Raw genomic sequence first — 13,278 nt, 5'->3', positions numbered from 1 at the left:
ATTAAGTGTGTCTGGGTGGGAATAAATTCTTAGCCGTTATTTTATACCGTTCCCGAGCAAACGAACAATTGTACAAAGGTTTATTTCGTAGAAGAATCCTTGTGGACTGAAAAGGTATTTGTAGCTCTCCACGGTTAATTTGTTCTCAAGAATCATGTTTTACAACGTCGGGATGCAAGGGTATTTTTTTTAAGAGGTTGTTAGAATCGGACACGCCTGAAGTCTTCAAAAGCCTATTTAATTTTTGTTTTACAAAAAAAAAAATAGTCACTCTTATTTCCCACCCGCCCCGCCCACCCCCGATTATGGTTAATGAGAAGTTTTTCTGCTTCTATTCAATTCCGTCATCGTTAATATTTAAATCTCGTGATTCTCCATGGTTCAAAACAAAGAAATCTTCTGTTTGCAATCCGTATCTCTCAAGAGCTTCCTTCAGTTTACCAGGTGGCTCTAAGTAGTACTAGGAAGAAAAAAGAGAGAAAATGCCGGATTAGACATAAATTAAGTTCTGTGTTGGATACTGTCATTAAAGAACTTGAAATCAAATTAAATGACTATGGAGATTCTCAGTCATCCAGGTCATGGTTGTCCCAAAGGTGCTTTTACTGGTGGACTTTGCTTTGAAGATGTTTCGCTTCTCATCCAAGTAGCTTCATAGAAACATAGAAACATAGAAGTCTGACGGCAGAAAAAGACCTCATGGTCCATCTAGTCTGCCCTTATACTATTTTCTGTATTTTATCTTAGGATGGATATATGTTTATCCCAGGCATGTTTAAATTCAGTTACTGTGGATTTGTCTACCATGTCTGCTGGAAGTTTGTTCCAAGGATCTACTACTCTTTCAGTCAAATAATATTTTCTCATGTTGCTTTTGATCTTTCCCCCAACTAACTTCAGATTGTGTCCCCTTGTTCTTGTGTTCACTTTCCTATTAAAAACACTTCCCTCCTGGACCTTATTTAACCCTTTAATATATTTAAATGTTTCGATCATGTCCCCCCTTTTCCTTCTGTCCTCTAGACTATACAGATTGAGTTCATTAAGTCTTTCCTGATACGTTTTATGCTTAAGACCTTCCACCATTCTTGTAGCCCGTCTTTGGACCCGTTCAATTTTGTCAATATCTTTTTGTAGGTGAGGTCTCCAGAACTGAACACAGTACTCCAAATGTGGTCTCACCAGCATTCTATATAGCGGGATCATAATCTCCCTCTTCCTGCTTGTTATACCTCTAGCTATGCAGCCAAGCATCCTACTTGCTTTCCCTACCGCCTGACTGCACTGTTCACCCATTTTGAGACTGTCAGAAATCACTACCCCTAAATCCTTTTCTTCTGAAGTATTTGCTAACACAGAACTGCCAATACAATTGCTTCTTCAGTTCTGACTGGATGGTGAGGAGTGGAAGGATTAATTTGTTATTATTTATTTATTTATTTATTAGATTTGTATGCCGCCCCTCTCCGTAGACTCGGGGCGGCTAACAACAGTAAAAAAACAATATAAACAAATCTAATATTAAAAGTAGTTTAAAAACCCCAATTTAAGAAACCAATCATACATACAAACATACCATGCATAAATTTTGTAAGCCTAGGGGGGAAGGGAATATCTCAATTCCCCCATGCCTGACGACAGAGGTGGGTTTTAAGGAGCTTACGAAAGGCAAGGAGGGTGTGGGCAACTCTGATATCTGGGGGGAGTTGGTTCCAGAAGGCCGGGGCCGCCACAGAGAAGGCTCTTCCCCTGGGTCCCGCCAGACGACATTGTTTAGTCGACGGGACCCGGAGAAGGCCAACTCTGTGGGACCTAACCGGTCACTGGGATTCATGCAGCAGAAGACGGTCCCAGAGATATTCTGGTCCAGTGCCATGGAGGGCTTTATAGGTCATAACCAACACTTTGAATTGTGACCAGAAACCGACCGGCAACCAATTAATACTCCTTGCAGACAGCTGGTCATTTGCATGTTGTTGTTGAGGCTGCTTGGAGGTTTATCTGAGGTAAACTTTACCTCAGGGTCAGAAATGGGTGTGGAGCCTTCTTGAAATTGATGACAGGACTGTGTTGTAGCCCGGAGATAGATGACGTCACATCCTAGGTTGAGAGAGGACTATTCAACTTTGACAAAGATGGCCTCTCCGACCCCTCTTTCAGAACAGGGGTCCTCTTTGTCTAAAATGTGGGCTTTGCTATCTTCAAAAGAGTGACCTTTGTCTTTTAAATGCAGACGGACTGCTAAATCTCATCCTAATGAGTTATTGTTAATGGTGAGTATTCTGAGCAGAGACAGGTTACAAGTGGTGTGCCACAAGGGTCTGTTCTGGGTCCTATTCTTTTTAATATGTTTGTGAGTGACATAGGGGAAGGTTTGGTAGGGAAGGTTTGCCTATTTGCTGATGACTCTAAAGTGTGCAATAGAGTTGATATTCCTGGAGGTAAATGTTAAATAATTTAGCTTTACTAGTCAAAGCAATGGAAACTGCAGAAATTTGTACCCTTGAATTTTCGGGAGGCTATCAGAGAGCCCGGCAGATCATCATCATTATTATTATTATTATTATTATTATTATTATTATTATTATTATTATTATATCATTTTCATTTAATGACTCCATAACCCTTTGCAGGATGGAGTCTGGGCATTATTATTATTATTATTATTATTATTATTATTATTATTATTATTATCATTATTATTGTTATTATTATTTCATCTTCATTTAATGACTCCATAACCCCTTGTTTATTGGCCGGATGCCCTTCCTGACACCAATAAGGAGTTTTGATTCCGCAGATACTGTACGTTCTTATTGTGCTTAGAGAGAGAAATATCTGCCTCTACCTAGGATTGAATTCATAGCCTTTTATATTTTATAATATAAACCAATTTTCTTTAAAAAAAGAAGAACCCGAGGAATTCATCTTTCTATATCGTTCCGTTTTAGGCCAAAGTTCTGCAAGCCACCCCACTTATGAGTTATATACATACCTCATTGGCTAACGCGAAAGTTCCCCAATGAATCCCGACCGACTTTTTTGCTTGTACATCAATGTGGGTCCGTACTGCATCTTCCGGGTCCACGTGCTGGTATTTCATAAACCACCTACATACCACCAAAAAAAAAAAAAATACATAACTCCCTTGAAGGTTACCTTGACAATTTTGCTTTTCTGATTGCATTTTACAAAATTGGTGCTTTAATTGCAAGTTTTATTTCCTGGCCAATGTAAATCTCCCATATTTTGTATTTCTGCAGGTTTTCCTGGCTACTCCCATGCCGCTAAGAATATTTGCCTATTTATGTGTTAAGTTGCCTCTCAGCTAAATGTAAATTTTTGCAAAACACCCCATAGATTACACCCAGTTCCTTTCTTGCTGTTTTGCTCTTACTATTCCCTTGTTTATTTATTTTATTTTTATTTATTTGATTTTTATGCCGCCCTTCTCCTTAGACTCAGGGCAGCTTACAACATGTTAGCAACAGCACTTTTTAACAGAGCCAGCATATTGCCCCCACAATTTGGGTCCTCATTTGACCCACCTTGGAAGGATGGAAGGCTGAGTTAACCTTGAGCCGGTGATGAGATTTGAACCGCTGACCTGCAGATCTACAGTCAGCTTCAGTGGCCTGCAGTACAGCACTCTACCTCCTGCCTTCTCTTTGTAATTCAGCCTTTCTCAATTTTCCACCCTCAAAATGGTTTTGGGACTGTTTCTGCACCCAGAATTGAGCAGTTTCGATCTGTCTATGGGAGACTTGGATGCATTTAGTTTATCTAAACCAGCGGTCCCCAAACTATGGCCCACGGGCCACATGCGGCCATCTGAGGCCATTTATCTGGCCCGCCGCTGAGTGACAAGAGCACAGGGAAAAGAGAGAGAGAAAGAAAGGAAAGGGAAAGAGAGGGAGGGAAGGAGAAGTGGAGAGGAATGAAGGAGGGAAGGAAGGAAGGAGAAATGGAGGGAACAAGGAAGGAAGGAAGGAAGGAAGGAAGGAAGGAAGGAAGGAAGGAAGGAAGGAAGGAAGGAAGGAAGGAAGGAAGGAAGGAAGGAAGAATGAAATGAATGGAGGGACAGAGGAAGGAAGGACTGTTTTTGGGGGGGGGTGTAATTTTTATAAAAAATTTTCTCTCAACATACATTCAAACAACACAGTGTACCATCTAATTTTCCATGAATAAAATGCAGTGTTTTGTTAGCAACTAATATCAATCATCAAAAAAGTTGCAAAAGCTTTTTTTTCTAATTTTGTCATCCAGTTACATTCATTTTCTTTTAATTAAATTTCCTCCTTAATGTTCCTTCAAAAAGTGCAACACCAATCATATAACTTCTTAACCATTATGCCAAAGTGCTTCCTTCTTTCTTTATACATTTTTCTATTAGCCAAGAAAACCTTGTGTAGCGAATCAGATGTCAACAAAAGAAAATTAAAAACAAAACATAAGCCTCTCCCACCTGCTCACATGGCCAGCAAGCCACACCCACAAAATAAGCCACGCCCTCAATGTGGTAGTGAAAAAAATTGCAGCCCTCCCCTGACCACAATCCTGATGTGGCCCTCAATGAAATTGAATTTGACACCCTTGACCTACATCTAAAAACATCAGTAGGCCGATAGTCCCAAAAGTGCCTTTTCAGGAGATAACTGGACTTTCTTGGGGGGGGTGTTGTTCAAGACATTTTGCTTCTTATCCAAGAACCTTCTTCAGCTCTGGTAGGATGGTGGGTAATAAAAGGATTTATATTCCTTGCGGAATATAATTCCGCTTCCAAATCCTCCCATTCATTCATTCATTCATTTATTAGATTTGTATGCCGCCCCTCTCCGAAGACTCGGGGCAGCTAACAACAATAAAGAAGACAATGTAACAAATCTAATATTAAAAATAATCTAAAAAAACCCCAATTTAAGAGACCAATTATACAAACAAGGATACCATGTATAAATTCTATAAGCCTAGGGGGAAGGGAAAAATTTCAATTCCCCCATGCCTGACGACAGAGGTGGGTTTTAAGGAGCTTGCGAAAGGAGGGTGGGGGCAACTCTGATATCTGGGGGGAGCTGGTTCCAGAGGGTCGGGGCCGCCACAGAGAAGGCTCTTCTCCTGGGTCCCGCCAAATGACATTGTTTAGTCCACAGGACCCGGAGAAGGCCAACTCTATGGGACCTAACCGGTCGCTGGGATTCGTGCGGCAGAAGGCGGTCCCGGAGATATCCTGGTCCGATGCCATGAAGGGCTTTATAGGTCATAACCAACACTTTGAATTGTGACCGGAAATTGATCGGCAACCAATGCAGACAAGTGTTGGTGTAACATCATCCAGTCAGAACTGAAGAAGCTTCTTGGGTGAGGAGCAAAATGCCTTCAAAGAAAAAATAAGAAAGTCCAGTTGCCTCCTGAAAAAAGCTCCTTTGGAACAACCATGACCTGGAGGACTGAGATACCTAGGTATACCCGTGTTATTCCATTTCTACGCGAGCTGCATTGGTTGCCAGTCGGTCTCCGCACCCAATTCAAGGTGTTGGTTATCATCTTTAAAACCCTAAATGGCTCAGGGCCAGACTATTTACGGGAACATCTCCTCCCTCATACCTCATTGCGGCCAGTAAAGGCCCACGGAGTCGGCCTTCTCCAGGTCTTGTTCGCCAAACAATGTCGGTTGGCGGGACCTCGGGGAAGAGCCTTCTCTGTGGCGGCTCCAACCCTATGGAATCAATTGCCCCCAGAGACTCCCTACCGGTCTTCCGGAAAGCCATTAAGACCTCACTTTTCCAGCAGGCCTGGAAATAAATTGACTGCTGTGTGTGTATGGTTCTTTTAAAGTAATTATTTATCGTTATTACTGATTTTATTATGTATTTGTCATTGTATTTTAATATTATTGCATTTATCGCATTTGTTAGCCACTCTGAGTCCACTTTGGAATGAGCGGCATATAAATGCAATAAATAAATAAAAATAAATAAAATCTCCTCAGACTTTCAGTAGGCCGATAGATCGGCCTCCATGCTTTTGTGATCGCACCTTGGTTCGCGTATCTTAGCCGCTCTGAGTCCACTTTGGAATGAGCGGCATATAAATGCAATAAATAAATAAAAATAAATAAAATCTCCTCAGACTTTCAGTAGGCCGATAGATCGGCCTCCATGCTTTTGTGATCGCACCTTGGTTCGCGTATCTTAGCCGCTCTGAGTCCACTTTGGAATGAGCGGCATATAAATGCAATAAATAAATAAAAATAAATAAAATCTCCTCAGACTTTCAGTAGGCCGATAGATCGGCCTCCATGCTTTTGCGATCGCGCCTTGGTTCGCGTATCTTAGCCACTCTGAGTCCACTTTGGAATGAGCGGCATATAAATGCAATAAATAAATAAAAATAAATAAAATCTCCTCAGACTTTCAGTAGGCCGATAGATCGGCCTCCATGCTTTTGCGATCGCGCCTTGGTTCGCATTTGTTAGCTGCTCTGAGTCTACTTTGAAATGAGCGGCATATAAATGCAATAAATAAATAAAAATAAACAAAATCTCCTCAGACTTTCAGTAGGCCGATAGATAGGCCTCCATGCTTTCGTGACCGCACCTTGGTTCGTAGGCTCCGATGGGAATGGCCGCCAGGTCGAACGGCCCGAACCGTTTCCCTATTTCCTCAAAGGCAACGCAATAGCCAGTATCGCCAGCGAAAAAGAACCGGTTCCAGGGACCCAGAACTGACCAACTTCCCCAAAGAACCTTGTTTTCATCCGTGAGCGTCCTTCTGCCCCAGTGTTGAGAAGGAGTGAAGACAAAGGTGACGGCGTCGTGACCGGGGATGCAGTTTTCACCCCACCAGTCCAGTTCGATGACGTTCTCGCAGCCGCAACTCTGCATCCAGTCTAAGAGTCCCAGCGGCACGAACCACCTCAACTCGCTGCCGAAACGCGCGTTTAAACTCGTGACGGTCAAGCTATCCAAATGGTCGTAATGATTGTGGCTGATCAACACTGCGTCTATTTTGGGCAGTTCGCTGACGGTGCACGGAGGACCTCGGAAACGTTTAGGGCCGAAAAACTGGACTGGGGAAGCCCGCTGGCTGAAGATGGGATCAGTAATAAAGGTCACTTCATCCATTTCTACCAACACCGACGCATGTCCGAGCCATGTTACTCGGATACCAGCTCCGGTTTTTCCACACCGTTCAGGGTTTTGGACAAAATAAGGTGGCGACACGGGGAGGTGTAAGTCAAGAATCTAGCAACAGAAAAACAGAAAAGACCAAATCAGAAAACATGTTTCTATTTCCAAACGACAAATATTATAAGTCTTCAGTCAATCAATAAATCAGAATAGAGCTGGAAGGGACCTTCAGGGTGTTCGGAAGGAAGCATAAAACGTATCAGGAAAGACTTAATGAACTCAATCTGTATAGTCTGGAGGACAGAAGGGAAAGAGGGGACATGATCGAAACATTTAAATAGGTTAAAGGGTTAAATAAGGTTCAGGAGGGAAGTGGTTTTAATAGGAAAGTGAACACAAGAACAAGGGGGCACAATCTGAGGTTAGTTGGGGGAAAGATCAAGGGCAACGCGAGAAAATATTATTTTACTGAAAGAGTAGTAGATGCTTGGAACAAACTTCCAAGAGACGTGGTTGGTAAATCCACAGTAACTGAATTTAAACATGCCTGGGATAAACATATATCCATCCTAAGATAAAATACAAAAAATAGTATAAGGGCAGACTCGATGGATCATGAGGTCTTTTTCTGCCGTCGACCTTCTATGTTTCTATAATGCATTTATCAGGACATTCAAATAAATCAATGCAGGGGAAACAAGAAAGATCTGAACAAGGTTAAAGGGTAAAATTCCAGCCACGGGTTATGCTGCAGAAAACATTTCTATATGCTTCATGTAGCTTATCAAGAATTAAATGTAAAAAAGTAAACTGAATAATCAGTCATGTAATCATTTATTACATTTTATGGCCTGTGTTTTTTGTGTTTTATCTTTTTAATTGTATTATAAATAAAATAAAACAAATAAAATAATAAAAGAAACAAATTACATCAAAAGTTCTCCATAGGGGTTAAACTTTACTGTAAACCAGTGATTTTCAACCTTTTTTGAGCTGCGGCACATTTTTTACATTTACGAAACCCTGGGGCACATTGAGCGGGAGGGGGCAGTGTTCCCTCTAATTTTTTTTTGGGGTGGGCGGAAAAGTATAGTGTCTGAGCGGCAGTCCCTTCGGGACTGGGCGGCACAGAAATAATAAATAAATAAATAAATAAATAAATAAACAAACAAATAAAAACCCCACCCTGTTTTGCGTCAGATAATTTCAAAATAAAATACTGTACTGTGTGTCTATAACAGTGAGCTCATAATAGGGCAACTCTATCAATATCAAAAGGCCACTGAAATAGTTGAGCTAGTTTCAAACTAGATTTTGATTTTCTTTCTCTCTTCCTTACTCCCATTGTTTTTCTTTCTCTTTTCCTTCCTCTCTTTTTTCTATCTGTTTCTTTCTCTTCCTCTCTCTCTCCTTCCCTCTCACTCTTTACCTCTCGGCTTCTGGGCAGGTTTGGAAAACTCTGAGTTAATGATGATTTTTAAGTGAGCGATTGCTCACTGCTCAGCTTAGAGGGAACTATGGGAGGGGGGTGTTAAAAAATGTTTGGACCAAAAAATTCTCTCTCTCTCTCTCTTCTTCCCTTTCGCTCTATTTATCTCTCCCTCTTTCTCTCCCTTCCTTCCTCTTTCTTTCTCTCCCTCTGCATCCCTCTTTCTTTCTCTTCCTTCCTTCCTCTCTTTTTTGCTCTCTTTCTCCCTCCCTACCTCCCTCTATGTCTCTCTCTCTCTTGCTTTCTTTCTCTTGTTCTTTCTCTCTCGCTCTTTCTCTCTCTTGCTTTCTTTCTCTCTCTCTCTTGCTTTCTTTCTTTCTTTCTCTCTCTCTTGCTTTCTTTCTCTTGTTCTCTTTCTCTCTCGCTCTTTCTCTCTCTTGCTTTCTTTCTCTCTCTCTCTTGCTTTCTTTCTCTTGTTCTCTTTCTCTTTCTCTCTCGCTCTTTCTCTCTCTTGCTTTCTTTCTCTCTCTCTCTCTTGCTTTCTTTCTCTTTCTTTCTCTCTCTCTTGCTTTCTTTCTGGAACCAACTCCCCACAGACCTCAGAATTGCCCCCACCCTCCTTGCCGTTCATAAGCTTTTTAAAACCCACCTCTGTTGTCAGGCATGGGGGAACTGAGATATTCCCTTCCCTCTAGGCCTATACAATTTATGCATGGTATGTTTGTGTGTATGTTTGGTTTTTTAAATAAGGGTCTTTTAATTATTTTAAATATTAGATTTGTTATATGTTGTTTCATTATTGTTGTTAGCCGCCCCAAGTCTACGGAGAGGGGCAGCATACAAATCTAATAAATAAATAAATAAATTTCTCTCTGAGCTTCGCGGCACACCTGACCATGTCTCGCGGCACACTGGTTGAAAAACATTGCTGTAAACCCTTCAGGTAGGCTTAAAAGCAAACAACACACTTAACCGGAATCCTATAATAGCTTTAGTCTGCCTTGGTATTAGCTCAGCTGCACAAATATGTCAGTGTACTTACAACCTGAGTGTAAGATCAGCCACAAATGTTGGGGTGGAGGGAGTGTAGCCATTGCTACGTTTATCTGCACCAGCAAAATACTGTGCAAAAACATCTGACTTAATTTAGGAAGGCAGCAGGGAAAAATAAAAATAAGATAACAGTGGTACCTCTACTCGGGAACTTAATTCGTTTCGTGACCAGGTTCCTAAGTAGAAAAATTTGTAAGAAGAAGCAATTTTCCCCATAGGAATCAATGTAAAAGCAAATAATGTGTGCGATTGGGAAAACCACAGGGAGGGTGGAGGCCCTGTTTCCTCCCAGGAGATTCCTAGAGTCCCCATGGAGGTTTCTCCCCGCCTTTTCCGGCCCCGTTTCCTCCCAGGAGATTCCTAGAGAGGCCCCGCGGAGGTTTCTCCCTGCCTTTTCCAGCCCTTTTTGCTCCCAGGAGATTTCTACAGAGGCCCCATGGAACATCACTTCAGTATTTAACCCATTCCTCCCCTTAATATCTTCTTCCAAACACTCCTTACGTTTTTGAACCCTTCTGAATTTAGGATCGACCCAGCCAACGTCTGATTCTTCCTCGCTAGATTCTGAACTCATAGCAACATCCTGTGGCTGGCCTCCCACCTGTTCTACTACCTGTAACCCCGGGCCCAATGTACCGTATATACTCGAGTATAAGCCGACCCGAGTATAAGCCGAGGCACCAATTTTTGCCACAAAAACTGTGAAAACTTATTGACCCGAGTATAAGCCGAGGTTAGAAAATGCAGTGGCTACTGGTAACTTATAAAAATAGAAACCAATAAAATTACATTAATTGAGACATGTTTTAGAATATTTATTTTAAAGAAAACCAGTAAACTAGCTTTAAGCGATCAAGAGATGAATGGGTGAATGAATGGACGGAGGGTGGGAAGGAAGGAAGGAAAGAGGGAAGGGACAGGAACAGAGGAAGGAAGCAAGGAAACTTATGAAAGGGGAGAGTAAGAGAGGAATGAGTGAAGGGAGGGAGGGAGGGAAGAAGGTGGGAAGGAGAAAGAGAAGAAGAAATAGAGGAAGGGAAGGTAAAAGAGAGAAAGAAAAAGAGAAAGAAAGAAAGAAAGAAAGAAAGGGGGAAGGGACAGGAACAGAGGAAGGAAGCAAGGAAACCTATGAAAGGAGAGAGTAAGAGAGGAATGAGTGAAGGGAGGGAGGGAAGAAGGTGGGAAGGAGAAAGAAAAGAAGAAATAGAGGAAGGGAAGGTAAAAGAGAGAAAGAAAAAGAGAAAGAAAGAAAGAAAGCAAGAAAGGGGGAAGGGACAGGAACAGAGGAAGGAAGCAAGGAAACCTATGAAAGGGGAGAGTAAGAGAGGAATGAGTGAAGGGAGGGAGGGAGGGAAGAAGGTGGGAAGGAGAAAGAAAAGAAGAAATAGAGGAAGGGAAGGTAAAAGAGAGAAAGAAAAAGCGCAAGAAAGAAAGAAAGCAAGAAAGAAAGCAAGAAAGAAAGAAAGAAAGGGGGAAGGGACAGGAACAGAGGAAGGAAGCAAGGAAACCTATGAAAGGGGAGAGTAAGAGAGGAATGAGTGAAGGGAGGGAGGGAGGGAAGAAGGTGGGAAGGAGAAAGAAAAGAAGAAATAGAGGAAGGGAAGGTAAAAGAGAGAAAGAAAAAGAGCAAGCAAGAAAGCAAGAAAGGGGGAAGGGACAGGAACAGAGGAAGGAAGCAAGGAAACCTATGAAAGGGGAGAGTAAGAGAGGAATGAGTGAAGGGAGGGAGGGAGGGAAGAAGGTGGGAAGGAGAAAGAAAAGAAGAAATAGAGGAAGGGAAGGTAAAAGAGAGAAAGAAAAAGAGCAAGCAAGAAAGCAAGAAAGGGGGAAGGGACAGGAACAGAGGAAGGAAGCAAGGAAACCTATGAAAGGGGAGAGTAAGAGAGGAATGAGTGAAGGGAGGGAGGGAGGGAAGAAGGTGGGAAGGAGAAAGAAAAGAAGAAATAGAGGAAGGGAAGGTAAAAGAGAGAAAGAAAAAGAGCAAGAAAGAAAGAAAGAAAGAAAGAAAGAAAGAAAGAAAGGGGGAAGGGACAGGAACAGAGGAAGGAAGCAAGGAAACCTATGAAAGGGGAGAGTAAGAGAGGAATGAGTGAAGGGAGGGAGGGAGGGAAGAAGGTGGGAAGGAGAAAGAAAAGAAGAAATAGAGGAAGGGAAGGTAAAAGAGAGAAAGAAAAAGAGCAAGAAAGAAAGAAAGAAAGAAAGAAAGGGGGAAGGGACAGGAACAGAGGAAGGAAGCAAGGAAACCTATGAAAGGGGAGAGTAAGAGAGGAATGAGTGAAGGGAGGGAGGGAGGGAAGAAGGTGGGAAGGAGAAAGAAAAGAAGAAATAGAGGAAGGGAAGGTAAAAGAGAGAAAGAAAAAGAGCAAGAAAGAAAGAAAGAAAGAAAGAAAGAAAGAAAGGGGGAAGGGACAGGAACAGAGGAAGGAAGCAAGGAAACCTATGAAAGGGGAGAGTAAGAGAGGAATGAGTGAAGGGAGGGAGGGAAGAAGGTGGGAAGGAGAAAGAAAAGAAGAAATAGAGGAAGGGAAGGTAAAAGAGAGAAAGAAAAAGAGCAAGAAAGAAAGAAAGAAAGGCAACTTCAAAGAAAGGCTCACTGAGCATCTCTCACTCTCTCTCTCTCTCTTTCTATCCCTCTTTCTCTTTCTCTCCCCCTCTTTCTCTCACTCTCTCTTTCTCACTTTCTCTCTATCTCAGTGTTTCCCAACCTTTTTTGAGCCGCGGCCGTTAGCCCGGCTGATTTTTCCCTGCTGCCGTTTTCGCGCAAAACTGTCCTGGATTCCCGGATCGCTCGCTTCTCCGGCATCGCGCCTTTTCAATGCCGTCAGAGGGGCGCGTCAGCGGCTTCCGGAGCACAGGGAAGGGCTTAAGCCGCCGTCTTTTCCCCGTGGGAGCGCCAGACCTCTTGTCTGCCCGGCCCGAGGCACGAAATCGCTGCTTATGCCAGGCGGCTCGCCTGGAACACAAGCAATGCCGCCTGGCATAAGCAGCGATTTCGTGCCTCGGGCCGGGCAGACAAGAGGTCTGGTGCGTCAGAGGGGCGCGTCAGCGGCGGGAGCCGGACCCGGCTGCCCCCCCCCACGTAGAAGCCAAGCCCCCCCCAGCCGAGCCTGGTGGCAAGCTTCCGCCCCCCTCCCAGCTTCCAAACCGCATTCGCCTTCCTCCACCGCTGCTGGGCTGCGCGTGGCGGGAGAAGCCCGGACAACGCCGGAGCGCTTTCCCGTCGCGCCTTCCAAAGCAGCGCTGGGCGAAAGAGAGCCTTCCTCCGCCGCCGCCAGCCGCGGTTTCGAGTGGGGCTGCACCCTCTCTCTCTTCTTCCCCGCGACTGCCCCGATGGCGTGCGAGGGGAAAAAGGCGAGGGGAAGCCGGCAAGGTGGGGGGGGACTCGTGAAGCAGGAATCCACCCCCCGACCTCACCATCGCCTTTTCCTCCTCTCGCACGCCATCGGAGCAGTTGGCTGGCGCCTTTGCTGGAGCCAGGGAAGGGAAGGCACCTGCAAGAAGACTGAAGCTCCAGCTCTAAGAGCAAAGGCAAAGGGCTGGCGTCTTTGCTAGAGCTGGGGAGGAGGCAACTGCCCCACTCTTGCCACAGCCGCTTCGGTTGGAGCGCCCTTTGCCGCCGCACTTTGCCCTTTCCCACACCCGCCCAAGCCAGCAATGTCTGACAGGC

The 13,278-nt window shown here is 43.8% G+C and overlaps 1 protein-coding gene across 2 annotated transcripts in view; it reads right to left on the bottom strand.

Annotated features, from left to right (window-relative positions):
- Positions 1-298: 298 nt before the first annotated feature.
- Positions 299-13,278, bottom strand: part of NAPEPLD (N-acyl phosphatidylethanolamine phospholipase D) — a 30,331-nt gene continuing 17,351 nt past the window's right edge. For both annotated transcript variants that reach the window (XM_070755121.1, XM_070755122.1), the window contains exons 3-5: positions 6,597-7,243; positions 2,996-3,110; positions 299-460 (exon numbers count right to left, since the gene is read on the bottom strand). In XM_070755121.1, coding sequence (XP_070611222.1) covers positions 332-460; positions 2,996-3,110; positions 6,597-7,243 — 891 coding nt within the window. In that variant the 3' untranslated portion in view covers positions 299-331. The remainder of the gene's footprint in view (positions 461-2,995; positions 3,111-6,596; positions 7,244-13,278) is intronic.

Source organism: Erythrolamprus reginae, chromosome 6 (assembly GCF_031021105.1).
Source record: "Erythrolamprus reginae isolate rEryReg1 chromosome 6, rEryReg1.hap1, whole genome shotgun sequence".
In the NCBI taxonomy this organism is placed as follows: Eukaryota; Metazoa; Chordata; class Lepidosauria; order Squamata; family Dipsadidae; genus Erythrolamprus; species Erythrolamprus reginae.
Note: the sequence above shows the minus strand (reverse complement) of the source record. Positions and strands in the feature narration are given on the sequence as shown.